We start from the raw sequence: 27,968 nt of genomic DNA, 5'->3' as shown, positions 1-27,968 counted from the left end.
TGGTAATAATGATTAAAGGTGACTAAGATGAGCATATCAACCTTTTCATCAGCTCATCTCTCATCTCGATTGTGACAGCTATAAGAAGATATTGTTGAGAGATGTTTTAGTGAGTGAACCAAACTTAAACTATTAAAAGGGGTGTGGGGAGGCAAAACAGGACTTTAAAAAACGTGTATATGGAACATTTATACAAATATATATCATGCTCTTGAATCCCACCTGTTTCAAACATTCGACTCGGTCCTGTGTACAAACCTGTTCAAATACAAAATTAAGCACTTTTACTATTTGTTTCATCATTTTATTATTGCTGTTGACGGGGCAGCTGAATAAAATAATTTTGAATGGCTTCGAGGCTTTTCCCTCATATAGGCTCTTTACTCCAATGAAAGCTAATTTGGTTTCATTGACTGTGAGGAAAATGTGATGTCCCAGTCAAGAGTTTCGGCCTTGAACAGACAGGAAGTTAATGGACGTTAGAACACATTGTGAACACAGTTCATTCATTCGTTGCTTGAACCTGTGCATCAAGTGGCAGCAGGGTAGAAACGTCCACCTAAAAAAGGAAGTTGGCTGCCAGCCTCGAGCTCGAACAAACGAAGTCGATAATGTTGTGCTGTTTTAATGTCCTGAATGCCTTGTTGTACAGTGCTGAATGCAGCGCGGGGGTCTGAGGCAGGCTGTGTCTGCGGCTCTGTTTGCCTCATATCAGCCTTCCTTTCATCAGTCCGACCCCCGCTGTGCCGCTTCGAAGGAGGGGTCCAGTCGGCGAGTCGGATTAGCTTCCAACTGGTGCTTGCCCAGATCCTAACTCTGAAGGGGGGCTTAACCAACCTCGCCTCAGAAAAGACGAGATGAAGGAACAGGAGGGAGGGAGGAGAGGAAAAGAGCTCCTGAGGGGTTGACGCTCCTCTTCAGTTGTTTACCTTGCAATTAACGCGCTGGATTGTCCTGTGAAAAGGAAGGAGAAGTCAAGTGTGTAGACTATAGAGCAATAGGCCACCACTGATACGGCTGCAGGAGCTGACTGGGTTCATTATACAGTAGGGAGGGCCCGGGGTGCAGCTCGACACCTGCTCTACTGGAATAGTTCTGTTTCCACGCGCACACACTGTACAGCATTAAAATGTATAAAGGCAAACCCCCATACTGCGAGTGTCGCGGTCGGGGCACAGACGATGGCATCGACCAATCAGCAACAGATGCCCCCTGGAGATAAATTATCTGGACTGGAGTGTGTGTGTGTGTGTGTGTGTGTGTGTGTTGTGGCACAGTGGTTAACACATGCCCGCCCCCTCCCTCTCCGAGCCACTGTCATCGTCGCGCCACCCTGCAACATGGCTGCCTGGGGACCTTATTTTAGGCCACACCAGGTGCAAGTGTTTTGGGTGGGTTACATGATCTTGGATGAATGTGTGTGTGTGTGTGTGTGTGTGTGTGTGTGTGTGTGTACTGTGTGTATTTGTGTGTGTGTGTGTGTGTGTGTGTGTGTGGGGAGGTATATAAAGAGCTGTGATTGTGTGCTGGGTCAGGACCGTGTGTGACTGCGTGCTGGAGTCCAGGAAAGGTCAGAAATTGGGTGGAGGTGCCAGGAATAGGGGTGTGAGATGCCTGGGTGTCTGCAAGGCCATGTGAGGCACACACACACACACACACACACACACACACACACACACACACACACACACACACACACACACACACACACGTGCATGCAAGGCCTTCAAAGCTGAAGACACAGCAGAACAAAAGCTGGTCAAAGTGGGGCAGTTTTTCTTTCCCTCCCTCCTCCTCCTCTTCCTCCTTCTCCTCTCTGTCCCTCACGTCTATCCCCAGCACTGTTTTCCTCTCTCCTCCCTCTCTCCTCCCTCCCTCTCTCCTCCCTCCCTCCCTCCCTCCCTCTTCTCCTCCTCTCCTCTCTCACGTAAACACGATGCTGCTTTCTGGATCTGGGATGCCTGAGGGACAGAGCACAGACAGGAGCCCCGTCACCATGACAACAGCTTCTCTGAGCTGCCTGACACCCAGACGCCATTGGCTGAGGGCGGTTGGGGGAGGGGGAAGTGGAGAGGGAGAGAGAGACAGAGAGAGAGAGAGAGAGAGAGAGAGAAGCAGGAGTAAGTTAAGCAAGGGGTAGAAAGAGAAAAGGGAGTGTAAGGGGGGGGGGGGTGTGTAGAGAAAAGGAGATAACGGAGGAAAACGACCCCATTTCTCCTCATGGGGCTGTTCATGTGCAGGTTTAACATAAGGAGGGAGAAAGCTGAGGAAGAGGGGAGAAAGAAGGTGGGGAGGAGCAGGAGGCCAGTGTGTGTGTGTGTGTGTGTGTGTGTGTGTGTGTGTGTGTGTGTGTGTGTGTGTGTGTGTGTGTGTGTGTGTGTGTGTGTGCATTAAAGGGAGTGAAAGCTTGGGTGTAAATGATCTTCAGGGTCGTATAATCAAGCCGCTGGTCCAGGTTTGTGTGTAAATGTGTGCACACATGGTGTATAGTATATATGTTTGTGGTCGTGTGCTTGTTAGCTCACGAGTCACTTTCCTACCTCACAGTTCATATGAGTGTTTTCTTAAGACTGATCTCATATCACATTAAAATGGCTTGTAACCGGAGACCGTCACAGACTGAACTCCTTCCTTTTAGAGCACGTTGAGCTCTAGTAGAAATTCTGGTTTTGCAACTTCCGTTTCATGACATATGTGCAGATATTGTTGATTGGTTACTTTCATCAAAGGTTTTTGTCTCTCGATTTACTGTTATTGGTTTTAAAAGCGTGTCTAAACAAGAGTCTACAGCCACCAGCGGCTCTGTACTTGTACCTGTGCTTTGAGCTTAATGCTAAAATCAGCATGCTAACATGCTCACCATGTCAACATGCTGATGTTTCACTGGTATATTGTTAGATAGCATCTTAGTTTAGTGTGTTAGCATGCTAAATTTGCTAATTAGCTCGAAACACAGGCTGAGGTTAATGGGAATATCACTTGTTTTTGCAGTTATTTAGTCATAAACCAAAGGAGAATTACCATTTTGACCTGATGATAGCAATAAATTAAAAGTCAAAGGATCCCCAAAGTGATTGAAATTCATCCTTAGAGGAATATGAATGTCTTTATCAAATTTTATGGCAATCCATCCAATAGTTGAGATACTTTTCTTCACAGTTTGGATGAGTGAACGCCGGACATTGCCATCAGTCGAGCCATGCCGCTAGAGTGGCTAAAAAACATAATTTTAGCAGACACACATAATTTTAGCTGCCATTATATTACAAATATAAGGAGTGTTGTTGTTACTTAGTTTTGCGAAAGTGAACTGGCTCTAATTTGACATTCGTGTCTGCTGGAGCAGAGATGCTGCACACACACACACAGTAGGAGAAAAGTCAAGTAAAAACTTCTTAATTATGTGTTGGTAGAATGCACGTTGTTCATTTATGTACTTAGTTTTCCCTTTTGTGGATCACAGGAGCAAATGATGAAGACGACGGAACGTATTTGTAATAATGTCACTGCTTCTACCCACATCTCTTAAAAGCACGGAGGGCTGAGTGTGTGCAGATGTCCACTGACGTCACTGACCCAGTATGCCTTTCCGATTGAAGTCGTGTTAATCCGTGAAATCACCTGATGTGTGGTTGAACACTCCCTGCCCCTGAATGGACTTCCTGATATACATGTTCTTGACTAATTTCTTGCTGGTTTAGTGAGATGCTTCATTTCAGGCTGTATTCTCCGTGGCTGGTTAGCTCCCTCAGTCAGAGAAAGGAGTAAGACACAAAGAACAAAGTTTTATAAAGAGGGAGAGAAAGATGGAATCTAAGACAGAGACTCAGTACAATTTTACTTTATTTGAAAACCATTAGTACTTATTAATATTGAAATAAAAACTGATTCTGTGGTGTAATTTGTACCAAAAAGGACAGGTTTTTTTTTTTTATTCCTCGCAATTTGATGTTGTAAACACCAGAGTTTCACTCGGTTCCGACTGAGAGCGAGCGGGCCGCTGATGTGGCTTAAATATTTTCCAGTGTTTGCATTACTGTACCTGCAGAAAGGCTGTGAAATGAAATGCACTATGTTTATGTGTAGCTTGGCAGCCTGCCGGCACTGCTCGGAGGGGAAACAGCAAATGAAAAGTTTGTGTGTTTTAGAGCAGAGAGAGAGAGAGAGTGTGTGTGTGTGTGTGTGTGTGTGTGTGTGTGTGTGTGTGTGTGTGTGTGTGTGTGTGTGTCTCCATGTAAACCGGGTCTTCCTGCCGTTCTGTGATCACTGGCATATTTAGACTAATCATTGGAGAGGGGGAGCATGTGTCTCCATGAATATGATCTTGCATGATGCCTGCTGTTTTTTTCGTGTGTGTATGTGTGTATGTGTGTATGTGTGTATGTGTGTATGTGTGTGTGTGATTGTGTGTGTGTGTGTGCGTGCGTGTGTGTGTGTGAGTGAGTAACCACAACTCACACAGGGGGCATAAACGTCTCAGGCTGTGCTTGCACACGTGTTGGTGTATCCATTTGCAGGAGTTTTACTCTCTCACACACACACACATGCTGAGACAGAGATGAATTGAAGAGAAGAAGGGGAGTAGGGTGAACGAGAGGAGGTTGTTTCTAAATCAGAACCAGAAGTTGAGACGAAGTGACGGAGCAGAGGCTCAGATAGGGAGGGAGGGAGGGAGGCAGGAGGGGGGGTTGCGTGTGAGCGTGTGTTTCCGGGGTGTGTGTGTGTGTGTGTGTGTGTGTGTGTGTGTGTGTGTGTGTGTGTGTGTGTGTTGCAGCGCTGCAAAGCGTGGTCTGCTCTGTCTGTCTGTTGGGGGTGTGGAGGTGAGGAGGTGGGGAAAGGAGGGAGTCTGTCTTGGGAGGGCGGGGGCTAAGAGGGATGTGTGGCGTTCAGTGTGGGAGAGAAAATAACCCCCTCCTCTTCCTACAAACAGGAGTGAACAGTAAACATGTTTTACCTCGGCTATCAATCCTTTCTCCTGAATGGAGACCCGGACCAAACAAAACTAACGGAGGCATCTCTATCCTCTTTCTTTAAATCTCTCCGTTTTCTTTGTCTTCTTCTCCCGGTTTCTCTGTGCTTCTCTTTTATGCGCTCTGTTTACCTCCTTCTTGTTTGCTTCTCTCTTTTGCTATCTCTCCCAGCCTTTATCGCCATGTCTCAGTCTGTGTGTGTGTGTGTGTGTGTGTGTGTGTGTGTGTGTGTGTGTGTGTGTGTCGTCCCCTCTCTGGTTCTCTCTCTCTATGCGTGCCAGTGCTATGCTGGGGATATTTCTGTCAGCCTCTATTTATTTATTGATGGCGATGCTGGTGAGAGTTCGCCTGCCTACATGCATGCTTGTGTTAAGAGATAGGGAGGTGCTCTGTGGAAATCTTTGCCCCCTCTTCTCCTCTCTTGACTCCTCAAAAACAAATATTTGTCAACCTCCCTCCTAATGACAGCCCGACCCAGGAAGTGTTGGCTCTTTGACCTCTGAAATAGCTGAACGGGAACTAGCTCTGCTCTGCGTTCTCTGTCTTGTCTCGTGCGGAGGACGAAAGGCGGGTGTCACTGAAATGGAAGTCTAAATCATCCCTGAAAGATCACCTCCCCGACGCCGCTGTCTCCGACAACAAGCTACGGCAAGCTGTGAGCCACGCTGCCTGGCAACCAAAGTAGTTCCTGGAAGCAAGAATGCAAATAGAGCACATTAACGTCAGATCTCATTGTGAGTCGGGCCCTGCTGAACTCTGGGAGCCTGTCGACTGGTGGTCCACAGGTCAGCAGGTCCCTCCAAGGCCGTTTATCTCCCAGTGTGTGACTGGGCGGAGAGCTAGTGGAGGTGGGATGGCAGGGTGGGAGTAGGCTGGCGGGTATGGTTGTAAGGTTGCCGTCTCATGGATGGCTCACCCTCCATCTGTCACCCTCCTCTTCTACCATCCATCAATGGCGGCATGGTGTCATCTACTACCAAGGTACCAATGCTGCAATCGGGAAATGTCAGCAAAGTTAGTAGAATGGCAAAGTCCCATTTCTTACAGCTTGGCAGCGTTCAAATGTCAAAGTCTCCTACAAAATAGTCGTTTCCGAAATATTGAGTTGGGTTCAGGTACAGCTAAAGCCGCTTGAAGCAAAGGGGTTAAAGCTACAGTGTGTAGGATTTGGTGGCATCTAGCGCTGGGGTTGCAGATTCTAACCGACTGAATACTCCTCCGCTCACTTCTCTCTTTCCAAGACTGCCGTAATGTGAGCCACCGCGTGCAAAACCCTGGTAACGCCGTTCGCCTCGCTCAGAGGCCATCCTTACCATAATAATACTACTGAAGGAGCAACGGGAGTCAAACCGCAGCTGGCGGTACCACAGTTTTGCACAGTTTGCAATTACCGCAATTTCACAAGCGTGACGGAGAACTACGATGGCTTTCTAGTAATGTAAAAACCCAAAAGGCTCTCGCTAGAACCAGTGTCTGGTTTGTCCGTTCTATAGACACATTGAGAGGCAACACGGCGGACTCTGTTAAGAAAGATCATTCTAAGCTAACAAACAAAACGACATTGCTTTCAGGTGATTGTTTACTATTGCAAACATAGTTATGCACTCATTTACATAGAATTGGGGTTACATCCACATTACCTATTATGTTATTTTGCGCCGGCTTACTAAATAGCAGACTGCCGTGGTGCATGTTTACGTTCATTCATTTTAAACTATTCACCGGTATAACATTTTGGCATCGTACATTTCTGCAAAGGGAAATGGGAAAATAGCCTTAATTAGCTATTTTTGACACATTACTTACATTGGTTCATGTACAAGTTAACTCGACTGAATTAGTGAGGGTTTTGGATATCATTTCCAATTAATTTGCCTCTGGATTGGTTTGGTGTTTTGGACTTTTGTTTTGCCAAGTCACATCTCCTAATTTAACAGGGTTTCCCAACAGGGGTTTGCAGTGGAGGCAGGCCTACTGTCAGTGATACCAGATTAATACACTTTTATGAAACAAAACATGAACCTTCAGGTTATAAAAAAGAGCAGTTGTGCTATTTCAAACAGTAAATTGTTGCTCAGAAATTTGATTAAGAGACGAGGCGCGTTAGGGCCTGGGTGGTTTACCACCTCTCTTAAACTATTTCCTGGGGGAGACCCTGGACCAGGAGGCTGACGTAAATGTTTTCCCACACAGCTGCCTGTATTTATGGTTTGTATGACGTGACTCATAAGCTCACACTTGAAACACGAGTACTGGCTGAACTGAAAGTGCTCAAAGGTGAACTAAAGTAACAGCAACAACAGTCGGCTCTTTTTTTCTTGCTCTTTCTAACCCCCGTGTAACTGTAAGCAGTAAACACCCCTTATCCCATTTTCTCCTTATCAGTTCCCCACAACAGTGCCAGCACTCCCTTTCTCTTACACCTCCTCCTTATTTGGCCACTCTCTTTTCATTAATTTCTTTTTCTTTCCTCTTCTCTTACTCAACATCTTTCTTTCTTTCTCTCCGCCTTTCACCCACAATTTTTCCCCCCTTTCCTCGAGGTGCCCCAGGGCCCTCAGAGTTTCGGCAAGTCCCACAGACCGTCCATTGTCTTGGGAATGCGGTTTGCTGTCTCCCCTCACCTCCTCCTCGTTCTCCTCCTCCTCCATGTCTGGCACGAGACAGGGTAAGGTAGTGTTTGGCTCCTGGGTCCTCAAGGCCACTGGGTTTAAAGTCAGGAACCTGACTAATCCCAGGACCTGGTCCAGGACAGACGATCAGGCTACTAACAACTTGGCTTTACTCCTGTTGGAAAGACGATATTCTACATGTCTATTTGTCTGTGGTTACAAGCCTGTAAGTCTAGAGATGCTTTATTCTGGCCCAAAGTCCCCCGAGAAAAGGACATCAGGTTTCTTGAAAAGAATACAAAGATGCTGAGACATTTAAAAAAAGGAAAAAAAGGTGCACATGAGACAAAACGTTTTCGCATGTGTCTCTTGTTGGGTTAGCTGACTGCTTATTTGGACTTTATGTGTGAGTAATTCTTACAATGTTAGCATCAGTATGACGGCAGAGATGACGCACAATGAGACACATAAGAATCCCAATAACTGCGAGTGTAAAAGCTTCATTTTCTATATTCATCAAAACATTTGAATCTGATCTTGTCGGTTGTGAGGTGGAGGTGGTCTACATGGCGGTGCCTCTGGGATACAAAATGGAAATTTGTAGCGTGTGTGTGTGTGTGTGTGTGTGTGTGTGTGTGTCTTACACCCAACCCCCCAATGTCTGGCGCTCAGGAGGACTGCTCCTATGGGAATGCCTCTTCCTGCCTCGTCGGCCACACACACACACACACACACACACACACACACACACACACACACACACACACACACACACACACACACACAGACACAGACAGACAGACAGACGTATACTCTAAAATAGAAATGGGGTGAGTGCTTCAGACTGGCATGAGATGGTTTTAAATGTCTGGTCTGTTTCTGTTGGTTGCTAAACATAAGTGTCGGACACATACGGGTTAGAATTTGGGTATGAATGTCAAATGTGCATGAATTATTATAGTAGAGCAGAATAAAGTGAGGCTGCAACTGTATTTTTTTTCCTCAATATTTCTCTAATTCTGTGCTCACAGTGTTTACTGAGCTCATTTTTGCTATTACAACATTATTCAGTCTAATATATGGTAATTATTTAAATATTTCTAAAGACGTCTGGCATCAGCTTTGAGGTCCACCGTGTTGCTTTAGGCACTATGGAATGTGTACAGCCCGACTGTAGCTCCCCGGCTGGCTGCGCACCGTATACGGTACCTCCACTTCCCTCTCCTTTTCATCTCGCACCTTCTCAGCTCTGCAGAAATAAAAATCCAGTTGTGTGAGCACAACATGAGAAAAAAAGAGAGCGAGAGAGCAAAAAAGAAAAAGGAGTGAGCGGGAGAATATGAAAGAATGCCAAAGAATAAGGAGGAGGTAGATATTGCTAACAAGGTTGCCAGAGACTCTTTTCATTTTTAATAGTCCCGTAGGAGGTCTGGCTGATAAAGTGTTATATTATATTATTAAATCTTGGCAAAGTTTGAGCTGCAACTGTTCCAACAGTAGCAAGTGTGAAAGTGAGTCTGTAGGTTAAAACTGCAGCAGAAATTAATGGACATGATACCATAGTGGGCATTCAACCACTGAATAAGCAACGATGAGTGAGGGGTCCTTTCTTCCTTGCATACATAACACCCAACATACCCACAATCTTTCAAGAGATATTCGTTTATATGTAAAGTTGTTGAGACGGGACCTAGCAAATACAATGTATAACATCCATAACTCATCAGTGGTCTTTGCAATCGAGTGAAAACAGTTTGTAGGATGTCGGAACATGAATGTAGATGTCTCAACCCACAGCAAATATATGTTTGCAGATATGTAAATGCCACTTGGTATTGCTCGCTAAATGTCATCGTGTGTAGTGCAGCAATGTGCCAATGCACTTTAGAGTGTGCACGTGTGTGTGTGTGCTCACGTAGAGTACGTGTTGATGCTTCACCACGGCAGGATCTTTATCATCACTCTGAGATCTTCACTAGATTCCTGGAGTTTTGGTGATGAATGTTTTATAATTTACATACCTTTGTCGTTTTTTCCTGGAATTCTATTCTATGAAGCTCAAGGCAGCTGCTGTGAACCTGTTGTGGGTTGTTTTTTCTCACCACATGTAGGTGGAAAGAGTAAAAAGTGACAATGAAAGCGTTGAGGGAGGTTGAGGTTTTGTGGCTGAAAATAGTGAGCATCTCCCCTGGTTGGCAACATGCAATATGTCTTTTGGCTGGTTGCATTGTGCTCTACGGAGGCTGATCAGATGTTTATCTCTGCCTCTTTTTAAACGGATTTCTCTCCGTGTGATTGTTGGACGTTGGTTCTTTGATTCTGAGGTACTGACACGAGAACCGACTGCAGATGTTTTACACTGGGGAATATTTATTGACATTTGTCCCAGAAGAAGAAAACAATGAAATAGACCCAGCAATTGCAACGCGCACCATGCGGTACAGCTTTGTAACAGTGTCAAAAGTGTTTAAGCGTGCCTGCCGTCATCTGTGAAGTGGCCTTTCACGGGATGATCTACCTGCTCCGTCCTGATCTGCAGCCCTCTGTGACCTGCGGAGCTGAGCGGTGACTGGCGCCCCGCCGGATGCACACTTCCTCGTGAATAAGAGTTGTGGTAGCGTGACACCAGCCAGTTATTTCAAAAGGACAGGAGTGATATAGAGCATGATAAAATCCTTTTACCTAACTCCCTCTCTCCTGTCTCTTACAAACGCTTAAGCACCTTTCATTCTTCTGCCAGTGTTCACATTAGGTTTTGTCTCCAAGCATTCTATTATTCCCTAATTAGCAGCATTAATAATCTTCAATTAGGCATTTGAGTGCATGTGGAAGCCTCTTTCATTCAAAGTGTGTCTGTGTCTCTGTGTGTGTGTGTGTGTGTGTGTGTGTGTGTGTGTGTGTGTGTGTGTGTGTGTTTGTGGGGACGAGCGTCAGTGTGACACCCTGTCCTCTGGTTCTCTGGTGGCTTTCCACCCAACACCAACTGCCTAATGAGGGAGTGAAAGGCCACGGGCAGAGGAGGCGGGGGCTGCATATCAGTGTGTGTATACGTGCACTTGTGTGTGTGTGTGCGTGCGTGTGTGTGTGTGTGTGTGTGTGTGTGTGTGTGTGTGTGTGTGTGTGTGTGTGTAATTAAAGAGCAGTGCCAGCAGGGGGGACCTGTGTTAGAAAGGGTCACCAGAGCGAGCAGCAGGCCATCGCCAACCTTTGGTCATTAACTACCGACACCGCCAATAAAGCCTTCGAGGTGTGTGTGTCTGTGTGTGTCAGGAGGCCAGCTACTAAATTACTTTACATCAATAAGTGTTTCACTCAGTTTATGCATGCTTGCGTCACTTTCGTTTAGCTTATAGTTTAGCTCCAAGTAAGATTTAGTTAAACCCTCCTTGGTAATGCCTCTCAGTTTTAAAAGCACCAATGGTCAACTCTACATTATTCTTGCAATATCAATATTGAGGTATTTGGTCAAAAATATTGTGATATTTTCTCCATCTTACCCGGTCCTACAGGGAGCTCTGGAGCTATGGAAGTGAGGCTAAAATGATTGGTCAGATGATCAGGGAGGTTGATCTGTTGAAAGTACTGGTCAGTCTGAAAAACGGTGATAAAACACAGTTTTGCCGTTGACTTTTCTTAAAAATACGGTTGGTTAGCCGGGAGGTTTGTTTAAATCCTGTGTGACTGCTCATGTTACTTGCTCTATCAGATTCCCAGATCTCAGCTAGTTATAATAAACCGTTATGATAAACCGTTCTAAAACTATTCTTAATTCTATTCTCTTTCTCTATTTCTCAAGTGTTTCATGTGGAATGGATCCCTCCCTTCATTCTGTCAGCTGTCATCCAGCCCACAGAGAGTCACCACATCAATATCATGTTTACAGGAGGCAGAATTGTCTGTCTGCATTTATTTTTTCATCTCAGATCAATTTTTTTTCAGGTGTCTGTGTGCACAAATGTGTGTGTTTATGCCATCTACACTCCAGACTGTGTGTTGCCTTTCCTGTCAGGTAGTGTGTGTGTGAATTGCCATAGGTTGATTGGTTAGCCTGAGAGGCAGCAGCGGGAGTTAAGGCAGGTGCTCCAGGGCAGCGGGGGGAGAGCCGGGCGACGTCCCCCAGCCACGCCGCCTTCCCTCTGGGCCTCCAGCTCCGAGCGGTGCCTGGGTAGCTGGGAGGCAGCTCCAGGCTCCTGGGGCCCTGATGCTGGGACGAGATGCTTGGGAGACAGAGGCGGTGCGAGGAGGAGGGTTATGTGTGTGTGTATGTGTATGTTTGTTTATGTTTGTGTGTGTTCTGTTGGGGGATCCCAGGCAGATTTGTTTACCGGTAATTAATTCACCTGATTGACATAACAGCTGCCGCAGCTATGGGAAGGCAATGGCAAGATGTGTGTGTGTGTGTGTGTGCGTGTAATATATACAGCATGATCCCATGCATAGTCGCTGTGTGTGTGTGTGTGTGTGTGAGCACATTTTGCTGCATACCTGTTGTGTGTGTGTGTGTGTGTACGCATGGCTCCTGCCGTGGACGGCGTTTCCAGGTGGCAGGGTTAGGAGTCGGATTCCTGGCAGCTTCCATCGATTAGACCCGTCCGTCCGCCGGCAGACCTGCTTACACACTCCTGCCTCTTCGCTAATCTTTATAGAGTTGACTTCGGTGACAGAGTTATTGGAGCTCTTGAAGTTGAGGGGTAGAAGGAGGGTTGTGACAGAAGGACAAATGGGGTAGTTTGGAGAAGAGGGTGACGGCGATGACAGTCGGGAGCGGTGAGGAGAAGGATCTCCGGGTTTGGTTAAGGAGATGCACCAGATGAAACCGGCCGTTTGTCTGCAAATCAGTCTGCAAGTCACATAAACTACATGTATGAACGCGCAATGGAGTGTTCATTCACGCGTGAGCTCATCCGAACGTGCACACCCCTGTTTATGCCTGCACGGGCGGCAGTATTTAGATGCGGCCTCTTTCTCTTTCATTATATGAACAGCTTGAACCCGGTTTTTTTTCAGTAGCATTCACTTTTTTTGTGGAGCTGTGGAGCAGACAGAGAATGAGAGTGAAAAAGAGAGCATGTAGCAGGTATAAACAGAAGGAATGAGAGAGACACAGAGAGCCCTTGTGTGAATAATGTAAGCTGATAAAAGAGTGGACTGGACAGTGTGTGTGTGTGTGTGTGTGTGTGTGTGTCTGTGTGTGTGTGTGTGTGTGTGTGTGTGTGTGTGTGTGTGTGTGTGTGTCTTAGGGTGGCAGTATGGGCATTTGTATACTTTTGTTCACACGTTGCAGCGTTTCTCTGTGTGTTTGAGATATATGGAGTGTGTGGGGGGGTCACAGTCCAGGCAGGTCAGACTGAGACACTTCTGAAAGAAACGCAGGCTTGTGCGCGCACACACATATTCACCGACACACACTCACGCGCACTAACAGGTCGGTATCAGTGTTGTTGTGGCCAGCAGGTAGCAGTGTGTTGGCCTGCTTGTCTGGACCCAGATAACAGCAGATCCATTACCCCCTGGAAGCAGAGGTCTGATCACCGGACAGATAGAGCCGCTCACTCACTGTCTGTGGGCCATCCAGCTAGCCAGCTAGCCGGCTAGCCTCCGCCAGAGAGCTAAAGAGGATCACAACCAGGAGCAAAAGGAGAGGAGACCCTTTCTGTTAGAGGAAATAATTAAATACATGCACAATGATAACTGCAGAAGGAATGTTTCTACTATTTTTAGTCATTTACTCAGAATGAAAAAAAACTCTTAGATGCTTTTCAAATGTCTCTGCCAACAGTTCAGGGGTGTAAATGTAGACAGACAATGCAGTGCAGTTGCAGGAACAAAAGACCACAGAGAGAAGAACAGGTGGACAAGGTGGCAAAGCAAATTCCTTTGGCTTTTTTTTATACAAACTTCATAACTAGTGACTAGAGCCTGTCGTAGCTACCGTACGCCACTGCTACAGTTGAATATGTGTTGCGTCTTAGCTCATATTTAACATGAAACAGTGTTGTCTCTATTTCGTCCAAAAATTGTAAACTAGATACACAAGACGTTCAACACTGTCAAATGGTGCTGTTGTTATTTCCTTTTTTATATTTATCCCATGAAAAACAATGTTTAGAGCCCAAACTAGCTGTTCATCAGGTACAGACTGCATGGGCGCAAATTCATGCGTGTGTCATGTAATGAACTATTCTTTGTCCGAACCGTAGGTGTGGCTGATGTTAACATAAAATGGCCTTGATTATAAAACATCTTCCCGTTCTGCGTCTCGATGCAGCTGTCTGCACAGGCTCCGTGCAGCTAAACTGCGGTTCACTGTGTAACGCTTCGTGTTGACTGTTTTACGCTCCCTCTGAACAGTTTAACTGACATTCCTGCTGTGTGCTTAGTTCCATTAGCTGTTAGCGCTGTTAACCAAACACACCGTAGGACTCCCACTGGCTGCTAACAGCTAACTAGCGCTCCTCCTACCCACATAGGAAGACACGTTCAGTTGGAGTCATCACGTGGTTTCATTTTGTCATTTTGCTAAGTCAGCCTATACATACATACATGAAATTGTCTTACGGTTGCAAACACTTTGGAAGAAAATGGACAGAGAGCTTTAGATTTCGAAAACATTGGTCTCGAAACTCTTTTTTCCGACATGAAGGAGGGGGTATGGATGGCTGCAGAATTAAGACTGAAGATGTTATATGGCGAACAAGGAAGGATCATTAGTTAAAATGGGATGCTGAATGAAGATAGCTTGTATGAAAATTGATTTGAAATGAATGAAGATAATGTCGTGAAGAGGCAGCTCAGATTTTAGTGGATGGTTTTTATGGAGGTGCGAGAGAGAGAGAGAGAGAGAGAGAGAGAGAGAGAGAAGAAGAGAGACAGAGAGAAGAAGAGGGAGACACAGACACAGGGTTGCTATCAAAAGCCACAGGCTGCTTTAAACTCCATCTCTGTTTCTTTTTCTCTCTCTTTCTTTTCTTTCTCTCTCTCTCTCTCTCTCTCTCTCTCTCTCTCTCTCTCTCTCTCTCTCTCTCTCTCTCTCTCTCTCTCTCTCTCTCTCCCTCTGCTCCCTGGCCATGCTGATGATTGACGGCCTGAGGGTTTTAATGGGCACTGGAGAGCAGGAGCTGAGGTCGGGGTTGTCATGGCAACTAGGAGAAGGGGGCCTTTTGCTGCCGCTTCACCTGAGTACTGTGGAGCCTCGCTGGCTGGTTGAGACACACACACACACACACACACACACACACACACACACACACACACTCGCCACACATACTTACATGCCAGCACCACTTCCATTCACTCTTTCTCCTCCCTGAGAGATGCTCTGCTGTTCATCCAGCCATCTCTGGCCTTCTCTCTTCCTTTTCCCATTTCCATCTTTCTTTTCTCTTTCTCTGCTGATCCCTGAGCAGATACGCCGTACACCTGGTTAACCGTGTGTGTGTGTGTGTGTGTTTGCATTTAGCCTATTGTTTTTGCTGTCCCATTGTTCGACAACAGCTCACAATGACACGCTTTATAGGGCCCAGCTGAGGTCAGAAGAGTCTTAGATCCCTCTGTGTTTCTTTTAGGTGATCCTGCAAAGTTGCTCCTTCCGTTCAACTCATTCCACACACTTATTTATTTTGTTGTGTAAATTTGGACATGATCTAGCCGAGACAGACCAGTGGAAAACCCACCCGTACCCGTGACTTGCGTAAATATATTTGCTGCCCGTTTGCGAGGGAGCAGAGGACGGTCAGACCCAATCCAAAGACACGCCAGGATAATTAGTCTTGATCCAAAACCCAAATAAAAAGAGGACACCACCTCACAATCAGCAGCCATTGAAGAAGGAGACAAAAACATTTCATTCTTCCCCCTGAAGCTCGCCGCTCACACTGTTCTTGGCTAAAAAAAAAACACCTTTGTATCTTGCAGTGATTATGATTGTGATCAGAGCTGATAATGGGTTTGCTCAGATCCACATAGCAACAATACAACGGGATCTGACCCCATTAGACTGAATATAATTTGATAGGAGCCCGACTCTGGTCCTGGGTTGGGTCTCAGTTACCAGTGTCTAAACGTCTCCTTGGAAGACTCTTTCGAAGATATTTATTTCGCATTTTTGCTCTAATTTGATAGATATTTCAGAAAACTATACATTCAACACGTCAGTGGGTTGTGTTAAGGTTAACTCAACTCAATTGTTCATTTTACTAGTTTGATAACCTGCTGTTGTAATACCGGTCAGTGGCCCAAAACTTCAGACTATGACTCTCTACGTACCCCTCTGGCAATATTTGGCTGAACATTGGATTTGGTATTAAGCCTGGTGCCTCTCATACAGACGCTAAAGGGTGCCTCAGTGCATCGGTACCATACACCAAGGGGAAGCGTCTGTATTTGACAAGTTGAGAGTGAGAACTTTATTTCTGAACTGTTGAATTATCTTGAATAACTTTGTGTTGCTGGGGGCATTGTTGTACGCTCCTTTGCTTTCCGGTTTGGTAGATACTCTTGACCTGCATGCTTGTCTGCTGTTGAGGCTGGGAGGTAGTGGTACGGTTCACTCAAACACAGACCTCAGAGGACTATAGAAGCATCTTTAGCAGACTGTTCTTCACTGTCCGACCTTTCCTCACCCTTTGAGAGATCTCTCTCTCTCTCTCCATCTCTATTGTTTGCCAGGTCTGTCTGTCTCTCTCTGTGTCTCTCTGCTGGTGTCTGACTCCTGTGGATATGTCCACATCCACACTCTGTAAGTCTCTTATGATTTGTTCGAGTCCCACAGATCCACACCTTCTTACCAGTGTATGTGTGTGTGTGTGTGTGTGTGTGTGTGTGTGTGTGTGTGTGTGTGTGTGTGTGTGTGTGTGTGTGTGTGTGTGTGTGTGTGTGTGTGTGTGTGTGTGTGTGTGTGTGTGTGTGTGTGTCCGGCTTCATGGCCCCGGGGCCTGTTAGTTAGTGTCTGGGCCGTGCAGGTCAGCCGAGGGATGGAGGGATTGTTTGCTCTGGATGTGAGTGAAGCTCTCGTTACAGTGGGGGGAGGGGCGGAAGGAGAGCACTGTGTGTGTGTGTGTGTGTGTGTGTGTTTGTTTTGTGGAGAGTCTGATTGTTCGGTTAGCTAACAGATTTTGTGAACATTTTAAAAAGCAACGTTATTACTATAAAAGCTTCTGTGGTCCCTTTGACACTCGACATCAAGTCCTCCATCTGGACGTAAGATCCACGTGAGCAGTTTTCTGATCTGCCGCCTCCCTTCATGGTTGACATATGGTTACGTTTAGGTAACTAACACTACTGGGATAAGGTTTGGGAAAGACCGTGGTCGTGGTTTCTGCCTGTCGAAAGAGGCAGGATACAAACCGCAGTCCGTGGTGTCAAAGTCGTAACGTTTTGACCTTTTTTGAGAATTGCAACATCGTCAAGCTACTTCTACGTTTGCGTCTCGCATGATCATTATTCTTACTATAAGACACTTGTCAGGGAAATGTAAATATGAGGAATGTTAAGTGGTTGAACATACAACCAATACTGTTGTATTTCCTTTGAGGAAGAAGGGCTGTTTGTAGCTTAATATTCCTCCAAAGTGTCGGATCCTCCTGTTACATGCGAATTGGCTCCACATTCGGATTGAATATGTATTCTTTGGGTAACTTTTTTTTCCTTTCTTTGGCGCCGGCCATGTGTGAATGTCGAGCTCTGACAAAGCAGTCATGACCAAACACCGCCTGTCAGCCTCGCTGCCTCGCTGCCTCACTGCCTCAGAAGGAAACCAGAGCAGCGAGCGTCACATCTGTCTTCTCCCCGATGTTGAAAATCATTATAATTGAGAGAAAAGATGAAGGAAATATTGCCGTAAATGTATTTGGAGGCCATATTCAAAATTGGGATTGCATGCGGGACTAAAGGCTGCTCTGTTTAAATCAAGAGTATGGTACTAAAAAATGGTCATCTCGTTGTTCATCAATATAAAGTGGGACCAAAACACTGACAGGAATTTAACAAAATCCACCAAAGTATGGGAGTGAACTGGCTGATGACCCTCAATACTTTGTACCCAATGAAATGTGTCTGTAAGTATGAAAGGTTTTGAGCGCTGGCAAGGTCAGCTTGATCTGAGTTTTATTCTTGTAACTTCCTGAACTAAAGATATATGAAGAAAAAATGTTTGGCATATTTTTATAATTTACAAAAAACAACATCTTTCTTCCTCAAATTACTCAGGGACTTGTATTGAAGATGTTGAGCTCCTGTCCTATATGGAGATGCCACTGGAAGGCTTTTATTTTGAAGCAGTTGCAGTAAAAGTTGATTTTCTTGTTTGACATTCAAGAGTTGTATTGTTCAGCCTGAGTTTGTGTACAGTTTGCACATTTTGTTGCTTAGTTGTTGTTGGCCAACAGATCCATTTGGAACATTGACTCGTGGAAAAAGAAGAAATCGAGCAAATAAGAGCGGACCTGAAAATAGTTTGTCTCCTTTGTGTTGGAGAAAGAAAGAAACATAACTCTACCTCTCTCTCACGTCTTCAAGTTCAGCTGAAATGGATCTATTGGTCTGGCTGTCCACTCCACTGGAAGTACGCTGAAGCCTTAATATTCCCCCTAAACTATCTGCATCTTGACAAGATAGTTTCATTTATCACTGTGACTAAATAATCATATCTTCATCAGTTAATCGGTAATTACTCCATTTGTGTCCAGACATTGAGTGAGTGTAATCAGCGTTGGATGTTTTGCGGCAGATCATTTCTGCGCCGCCATATCTCCTCTTTCCATTATTTTCGGTGAACGTGGGATTATTCGAACACCTGATTGCTGTTTACTGCTCCATCAAACATGAACACTGGGAGTAAACTGCGGTCTCTTGTCTTTTTTTTGTCTTTCAGAGTGCGGCTGCTGCTCCCAGTCCAGTGATGGGCAACATGCCACCCAATGATGGCATGCCAGGAGGACCCATGCCCCCGGGCTTCTTTCAAGTAAGGAAAATAACTTTCTAACTGACTTCATCCCTCACCCACCCCCACCTTCACCCATCACACAACAACATCACACGACCGGCCCCCCCCCCCCAGCCCCTCCCGTAGCCATCGCTAAGCCAATCCTTCTGTCTCCTCCTCCTTTTTTAGCCTCTTTAGCTGTCTTAATCCCTGTCCAGATGTGTTCCCTTCTCTGTCTCTCTGCCTCCGTCCCATATGTCCATGCTCGGGTTGTTAACTCCTGGGGCTCTCTCTGAAGCTGACTCCTAAAGAGCATTTTTTGATACGTTGTATCTGCCTATCTTGCTATGGTGAATGTATTAGTGCTTGTACATTTTTTATTATTTATTTTGGGTTAAAGAGACGAGGCTATTATCACTGGTTTGTGTTACTCGTGTCACTAATTCCTCGTGTCACCACTGTTCTCTGAAGGCTTTCTCGGAGGCTGACGAGGTCACACTCTCTCTCTCTCTCTCTCTCTCTCTCTCTCTCTCTCTCTCTCTCTCTCTCTCTCTCTCCATCACTCTCACACGTGAACATGCACACACGCAAGCCCTATTTAAAACACATTAAGCTCGTAACACTTTCATAATCTAAAATATCTGCACCCGCAAAGATATTCCCCTAATTGGCAAGGGTGTACATTGTTTTCACTTAAAGGTTCCATGATTATAAAGAAGGTCTAGGTGCTATATAAATAATGTGAAAGCATCAAAACGCTCAGTGGCCTTAGGTAGTTACTTACTGCAGCTTTTATGTTTGAACATCAACACATATTACCCAGTAATCACCATTGCATATATGTATAAAAACGAGGAAGACAGATGGTGAAAACAGGTATACTGTAAAATTTATTTTTGAACATAAAAACATGTAAAAATAATCGAGCAGAAACCAAAAATACAAGTACGAACTTGAAAATGAGCAAGAAATGTCTCTTTTAAAACTGCTTTTAACTAACTCTGAAAGTGTCAATCAAGAATATTCATTCTTATTTTTGGCATATTATTTACCATGTTTGTTTGGATGCAGCTCTAATATGTATTTTTTTTTGTTTGCATGTAGGAATAACAAAATGTGCAGGATGCCATAATGCTTTTCATGTTATTAATGATTAAGCCTATTTTACAAATGTGCTCCTATTGGACATTTAGTATGCCTGATGTGTAAATACATCCAGTGTGGAACTGTATAGCCATAAGCCTGCGTTGTCTTGTGCTGGTTGATTGGCAGCATGTCGTGTGTGTGTGTGTGTGTGTGTGTGTGTGTGTGTGTGTGTGTGTGTGTGTGTGTGTGTGTGTGTGTGTGTGTGTGTGTGTGTGTGTGTGTGTGTGTGTGTGTGTGTGTGTGTGTGTGTGTGTGTGTGTGTGTGTGTGTGTGTGTGTGTGTGTGTGTGTGTGTGTGTTCGTGCGTGTGTGCATGCAGGGGTCGTATAGAATGTTAATGATGTATGAGCAGTGAGCAGGCCAGGGAGAAAGCTATCCGATGGTGTTGCATGAGTGACATTGCTTTCCATAAATAGACCCTGTGTGCATGGCGGACAGACAGACAGACAGACAGGATGGTCAGAGGGAAGACAGACAGGCAGAAGAAAGGCGGGATTGATGGTTTCTTTCCAACGCCGCAATATTCGCTCTCTTCTCTTCTCTTTGCTTAGCTCAGCTAATCTGAGCAGCAAAGCAAGCAAATGTAAAGAAAACCAAAACAGAGAGCCTGCATAACACACACACACACACACACAAAACAACATCGACAAAAGGTTCTCTGCACCTTCACAAACTTCACATCAGACTTCCCTAAATCGAACGGACGGTGTTGCCAGAACTGCAGCATATCTCAATGCGTGTTCATATGGCATCTTTCAACTTCAGCTAGAGCTGACACCACACACACTGCTCAGGTAGCTGACATTCACTCCCCGGTGAACTAATGGTTGCGGTCTCCGCTGAAAATGCAGGCTAGCGAGTTTTCTGCAGTTCATTTATTCATTCAGATGAAGGGGAAGCAGATTTCTTTTTCTTTTTTTTCTTTTTTTATCGTTCCCTCCCACGTATTGTTGAGATTTTACTCACATGCTCATCTCACTGCTCTCAGTTACACTGGAGGTAAGGTCAGTCATTTGACAGGGAGAATTTTCCACCTTTTGTAAAAGACTCGACAATGGTTATTATTTTTCTGATGTGGGATTGTGAATGGGTTGTATCTGCTAAAGCGGAATTTTCTCCGTGCTTTAGTCATTTCTCATCTCCGGGTCTGCTTCCACCTTCTCCCTCTCCTCTCTCCTTCGTACGCCTGGCATCCTTCTCCATGACATTTCCTTGCTCTCTCCATTTCCCTTGACTTTGAAACTATTATTTTCTCTCTCTCTCGCTCTCTCTCTCACACACGCACTGCTTCAGTGACACATGCTTACTCACCAACTCCGCTCTGTAGGAACTGTTCACGTGCGCTCTGTGTGTATGTGTGTGTGTGTGTGTTGCATTACATTTATCCCAGTTGCACTAGCTGTGTAATTAACATGGGTGACCCCGACACTGTTATTGGCTACAGTCCTGTGAGAGAGGGATGAGGGGCAAAGGAGAGACAGTGGAGGAAAATGGAGGCAGAGGGTGCAGCAGGAGGGTGTGCTCCCCTAATCTGTAGCTCACAGGACGAGCCGGGCATCGAGTCCTGCAGAGACAAAGAAAAGGTAGATGAAGAGAGAAATGCTTTAGGTTAAAAAAGACAGAGGAAGGAGGAGAAAAGGGAAGAAGTGGGAGAGAAAGGCTGTGTTTGGTGTGAGGATCTCTATACATTCGGTATATAATCCTCCTCTCCGCTCAGCTAAAGTCCATCGCTGCTGCATCATGGCCCTCTGGGGAGGACAAGCAAAGGGGGAGATGAGGGGGGGGGGGGCTGTGAGGGGAGAGAGAGAGAGAGAGAGAGAGAGTTAATGACAGGGAGGAGGAGAAGTAGAAGAGAGGACACTGAGACGTCAGGAAAGTCTTTCAAAAAATGCTTTTTATTGGCGTTCAGAGATGTGTGATCACAGAAATGACAGCTGACGACAATAGTGGACAGTTGATGGATTCATCTCCCATCTGCTGCTCCAAAGATGGAAACGAAATGTATCTGAGAAATGTTTTACTGTACAGTCTTTATAAGGCATACAGGCATATATTTATTTATATATATATATATAAATATATATATGGGCATTCTACTATAAAATAATGAAAAGGGGACTAAATATGGGAGAAAGCTGCATAAATAACAGTTAGGCTTCCATCCAGGGAAAAACAAATTAGATAAAATGTGCTCTTTTAGACATTTATATAATCCACCTGTCAAATAATGCCCAAAAAATCCCTCTTTGTTGGCTTTATTCTCTGATCCACACGACGTACGTCAAGTACTCGAAAACTTAATGCGCTCCATTAAGTCTGTAAACCAGTAAGGGTGGGGCAGCCTCTTTCTACTAAACTGGGAAGGCTTCTCTTGCCAAAAAAAAAAAGAAAAAAGATCCAAAGTCAAGGGCAGTGTGTTTTATTGCAGGTAATTGTGGCTCTTCAGGGAGAACACCAAAAAGCACAACAAGAGGATTAGGTTTGATTACACGTTAAACAACAAGCAACCCAGCTATCAAAGACGAATCTGAGAACCTGTTCAAAGCTTAGACATGGCAGGCACGTGGTGAATTAGGGAGACATCTGCTCTCAGTAATTTGTTTATCAAAGGTAAGATTGATCTCAGGGTTCATCCTGGTCACTTGTATGACTAAGATGCAGATAAATAAGAAAAAGTGTTTTAAAATGTGAAAGGGAGAGTTAAAACCATTGCTCATGAATGGTTGTTCGGGTGTTTTTTATTATCTGTGTGGGTCAAATGTTAAATCTCAGCGTTTGGTCAGGGTCGGTGTTGGTACTTCAGCGGATAATATAGACTGTTGGTGTAGATTCTGGGTGCTCGAGCGTCAGAAAAATCAAAACAAGGTTGTTATGTGGCTTTTCTTTGGAAAACTGTGAATCTAATCTAAGCGTTCATCTTCTTTTGAACATTGATTGTTCGTAAAAAAAAAATTTTAAAAACTTCTTTTTCCTACCATGTCTGAAAGGGCGTTGTGGATAGATGATTAAAAAAAGACAGATACAAGAGGAGCTGGACTTTTCACTTCAGCCTGAACTGAAGGGGAGGAACCGTCTTTGACTTACACTGTCTCGGCTCCTCCTTGAGAGTCCAGCGGCAAAAATTATACCTAAAAATTCTCCTTGAATGACAACACACTTAAAAAAAAAAATGAGAGGCAATCCTCAGCAAACGTTTCCCTCTGTCCATTGTCTGCCCGTAGCTACTGCTAGACCCGGTTGATAACAGTCACTGCGGTTAAACAGTGATTCCAATGTAGCCTTTGTCTCCTGCTGTGCGTGCTCCATCCCCATCGGCAGCACGTTGCCGATACAGTACGTTTAGAGACCAGACTACCTCACACACGTGTCCCCCCGTGAGTGTTGGGTGAAACTTGGAAGAACCCAAAGGAGGGCTATCATAGATGTATAGAAATAATTCGGTGCCATCCTAACATGTTTAAACGGCTGTCAGCGTCTCACGGCCGTCCTCTGGGAGAAAACACCCCTGATAGCGTGTTCCCATCTCTGCGCTGACGTGTCGCCGCGCTTATATACAATGAGCTAGCAGAAGACCTACTGCTGCCACTGCCGCGCTCTCAGGAATGTTAGCAAGGAATGACAATGAGTGTGCACTCAGCGTGTGTGTGTGTGTGTGTGAGTGTGTGTGTGTGGTGCTGTTCCTCCTGGCTTTGTTTGTTGTGTGCAGTGATGCAGGCTGCTTTGTGTTCTCGCTCCCAGTTTGTGTGCGTGTGTGTGTGTGTATGTCCAGTAGTTTTGACGGAAGTTACACACTGCCCTCTAGTGTTGGCAGCTGTAAACAAGAAAAGAAAACTCAGGCGACTGCTGCTCCTCCATGCCTTTCTCTCTCCCCCTCTCTCCCTCTGTGTGTGTGTGTGTGTGTGTGTGTGTGTGTGTGTGTGTGTGTGTGTGTGTGTGTGTGTGTGTGTGTGTGTGTGTGTGTGTGTGTGTGTGTGTTAGTGGTCCATCAGGGGCAGCGGTGTGGGTCTTCCTTAAGCTGAAATGAGTGGTGGGGAGGCGAGGGGGGGTTGCGTTGATGGGTTTGTGGTACTGTGCCAAGCTGTTATCTCCTTAGCCGGGTAGAAAATGATTTTATTAATTGCTTCATTTAACGCTCCCCATGTCCCCCTCCTTCTTCCCCTCTCCTACACGTATACACAAACAACACCACGCAAACACACACTGCGCACACGCTCCAACCAAGCTACTTTTCAAACTCGCCCTGCGTACACCTCTGTGACAGTTGAAATGCAGTCTCTCTCTCTCTCTCTTTTTCTCTCTCTCTCTCTCTCTCTCTCTCTCTCTTTCTCTCTGCGGGGACCTGTAGAGAGAACAGTACGGCCATAAAGGCCATATGCTGGCCCATTCAGATGTAATAGCAGGAAGGCCCAGGGAGGCCCAGCCAGAGGAGCTATGCTCCATTATGGCACATTATGGAGAGGAACAAGAGAGGAGCATTGTGTGTGTGTGTGTGTGTGTGTGTGTGTGTGTGTGTGTGTGTGTGTGTGTGTGTGTGTGTGTGTGTGTGTGTGTGTGAATGGGATTGTGTATTACCTACAGAGCAGGGAATGTGTTCACACAGCCACATTGTGGGGACTCGACTTCCATTTGGGGACTAAAAGCTGGTCCCCACAAGATTAACTATTGAATTTTAAGGTTAAGACTTGTTTTTTGATTAAAGTCTGTTAAGGATTAGGTCATGTTCGCACAAAAGGTTGGGGTTAGACTTGTAGTGGCAAAGGTTACGGTTGGGGTAAGGCTCCAGAAAATGAATGTAAGTAAATGCAGTGTCCTCCTAAGTGACTAAAACTTGGTTGTGTGTGTGTGTGTGTGTGTGTGTGTGTGTGTGTAGAGGAGAAGCAGACTGCTGTAGCTGGATCAGTGCAGCCAGACCCCGCAGGGGTGTCTTGTTAGACATACACACACTCTCTCTCTTTTTCTCTCTCTCTCACACACACACACTCAGACTGGCACATCAACAACAATAACCTCTGAGGTCAGACAGAGCTAGCGCTGCATTAGCCCCAGTGTGAACCTGCTGAGAGACAGAGCGAGCCAGTACAGCTGGTGTTAACCACCCAAAACATACACACACGGAGTGGCAGAACAACCACAGTGGCACCGGTACAAACGTCATGACTGTGCCAACACATCCAGAGTACACTGTATGTACAACTAAATAAACATTTCCAGATTGTTGAATAGATTATTGACCGGCTGCGTGTTGTGTAGCTGGTTAATAAGTGACTCTATTGAAGACGTGACAGCTCCTCAGATGAGCCGTTCTCACGACAACGAGATGAATAGAATCAAAGCAGCAAGAAAAGTAAACTGCAGAGTCTCAAAAGGATAAGAAGCGCCTGTCTCGAGCGGTGTTACATCTACCGGTACTAGAAGGGCATCACAATGCCTCGCCGTTAAAGACGGTACGATACCCCATTTTATCAGTGCCGCAACTTTAAGAATGACAGTTTTTTAATAAGAGCTGCAGGCTATTTCCTATGAGCAGGACTGCATTGGGATTGGGATCCGCCGGGAGCGGAAGTTTTTAACTTTGCTGCAGTCAAAAAATAAACTGCGGGTCTTGAGATTTAGCAAGCGCTAACCATAGAGTCAACGAATGAGACACTACACAGCGCTTTCTACGGTTTCTGTGGTGTCTTCCTGATTTTAGCAGGTTTTCCATCATCAACTTCTGACAGAAATTCCCGTTTTTGTTTTGGAAGCATCTCTCCGTCTCCTGTCCACCTATTAAGGACCACTGTTTAATTAACAAGTGGTATCTAGGTGCAAATATCAAGAAAACTATCAAAGAAATCACCTTAACTCAAGTACAGGTGCCATCAGATTACTGCATACCATGTACATTTTTTTAATTAATACATTTAAAAATATATATTATTAAATATAATAATGTCAAGTTCCATGGTCCATTACATTTCCAGATGTTTTAGGTTTTTCGTATCGTATCGGTATCGAGGTATTTAGCCAGGGTATGGTATCGAAGTCACAATTTTGGTATTGTGACAACACACGCGCTGAGAGCCCGGCTGCTGCTGAGCTCAACGCTTGTGCCTCGCTACAAAGGGTGGTGAGACCATGAATAAGTGCTTCTGCTTATGAGCAGTGTTGTTTTCACGTGTATGTACAAGCTCATCTCTCCTGCCAAAATCTGAGCTCTTATACGGTGAGCCTGGCAGCTCCGCGGCGTCGTATCTGTGCCCGTGGGAACGCACTTGTTTCAAGCTGTCAGTCAGGCATGTTTATTTTCCCACCGCAGCAGCTCCCACAGGTTCCTGGTGCTCAGCTCTGTCGGCACTCCACCATGCCAGCCATGCCAACAGTGCACGCGCACAGGGAGGGCGGCGCAGTGGGCAGGGTGGGAAAGTGAGGCAGCGACAGAAGCGTGGGGGGGAGGGGGAGGGGAGAGAGACTTAAAGGGAGTGTGTGTGTGTGCAAGTGTTTGTGTGTGAGGCTGGAGAGATGCAGGTATCTGTGCAGCTGCATCCTTCAGGAGGCACGCTGCACACAGGCAAAGAGGTGCACAAGTCTAGACAGTTACGTGTGACTGTGTATGTGTGTGGGTGTGTACGTTAGTGCTGAAGCAATTAGTCCATTAATCAAAGCTGGTCAACAGAAAATCACGCCGACAAATTATTGACAATAATTGTGAAAAATGGTTAACTGCTCAAGCCTCTGTGTGAAGATTTTTTCATTTTTCTCTTAAAAGAACACAAGCCATCAATTTTTAAAGATTTTATAAAACAGAATAATAACATATATTTGCTGGTTCCAGCCTCTCAAATATGCGGTATTTTACTTTTTACTTTTAGTTTATATCATTGTAAATTTAATATATTTCAATGCTGTGTATAATTTTATAAGTGACCAATTATTTACGAAAATAATTACTGGATTAATCAAGTCTATTGTATTTATTTCTAAAGCACCTATTAAAACGGAAATGTTAAATCAATAAAGGAAGCCTTATTGTGTGTTCATGCATCTATTTCTACATATTTGCTCGAAAAAATTAAAGCAAAGTTATGTAAACATGTCTACCAGAGTGTGTGTGTGTGTGTGTGTGTGTGTGTGTGTGTGTGTGTGTGTGTGTGTGTGTGTGTGTGTGTGTGTGTGTGTGTGTGTGTGTGTGTGTGTCTCAGGTTATATTTCACATGGGTAATCCCCTAATCCTTTAGCTTTTTCACTGTGATGTTAGACACACACCTGTTGAAGTAACAGCCCTCAGCACAGCAGCCCCCTTCAATACACATACTGTACATGCACAACACACATATTCAAGCCAGCACACACTCAGCACCTGAGGGAAGGAGATCCTGCTTTCACCTGTGGAAAAAAGAAAAGGGGAGATCTCATATTCGCACTCATCACCACTCAGTTGCACCCCTCACACACACACACACACACACACACACATGCACACACACCTGTAATGTTACCTGATAGCAGAGTGCTTGATGGAGGCTCTGGCAGACTAGTAGATAAGCCTGGTCTGGCGGTGGGTGGTCCTCTTTCTCCGTATTGATGTTCAGGTAGTAACAGTTCTGTGTTGGAGCAGCTGCTGCTGGAGTCAGATGAGGTTACTGTAGGAAGAGACAACACGGTCACTCAGACCTCTGATACTGTATTCACTTTAATGTACTTAACACCGTGTTTGTTGTTGTTGTTGTTGTTGTGGTTGAGAGATTAACACGAGAAGCGGCTCGTTCACTCTTATATTGCAAACTGAAACTGCTGTTCACATACCAGAGACTGAGTCAGAGAGACAGAATTATTATTTTCAACCTGGGACACATTTTCCATAATGATGTTTGATTGGGTTCAAATATTTGGCACGTCCCTGCAGACTGAAAGCGCTCACCAAAATTGAGCTTGCTTTGGCCCTTGACTGTGTGTCGGTCAGCAGCGCCGCTGTCAAACTGGATCAAGTCGGGGATGAAAGTAGAACCTTCATTGTTTGTTCTCCTTCATGCATCCTTTTAACGCCTGTATGGTGTAGAAAGAAATTAGACACACTTGACATCATAGACAAAAATCTATTTTGAAAAGAAGTGGCGTAAGAACCACAGAATCATTTTTGAATGTTGACAAAACTTTTAACAATTTGTTTTTGTTTTTTTTAATTAGAAGAAAAAAAACGACTGAATTCATCTCCTACAGTTGAACAGTTCACAGATTTCTGCAAGAAACGACCGCTTGCCAAGAACCCACAGCGCTCGATATCAGACAGTCAGCTGCAGCAGAAGTTGCCGTTTGCCAGCAGTAGGCTCACTACACAGTT

At 45.1% G+C, this 27,968-nt stretch overlaps 1 protein-coding gene across 5 annotated transcripts in view; it reads left to right on the top strand.

Moving 5' to 3' along the window:
• The window catches only part of ssbp4 (single stranded DNA binding protein 4), an 85,550-nt gene that overhangs the window by 42,878 nt on the left and 14,704 nt on the right, over positions 1 to 27,968 (top strand). For 4 of the 5 annotated variants that reach the window (XM_079158306.1, XM_079158310.1, XM_079158308.1 and 1 more), the window contains one exon: positions 18,453 to 18,542. In XM_079158306.1, the coding sequence (XP_079014432.1) occupies positions 18,453 to 18,542 (90 nt within the window). The remainder of the gene's footprint in view (positions 1 to 18,452; positions 18,543 to 27,968) is intronic. The other variant, XM_079158309.1, reaches the window with a different exon arrangement.

Source organism: Pholis gunnellus (genome assembly GCF_910591455.1).
Source record: "Pholis gunnellus genome assembly, chromosome: 4".
Taxonomy (NCBI): domain Eukaryota; kingdom Metazoa; phylum Chordata; class Actinopteri; order Perciformes; family Pholidae; genus Pholis; species Pholis gunnellus.
This window is presented reverse-complemented; position numbering and strand designations above follow the sequence as displayed.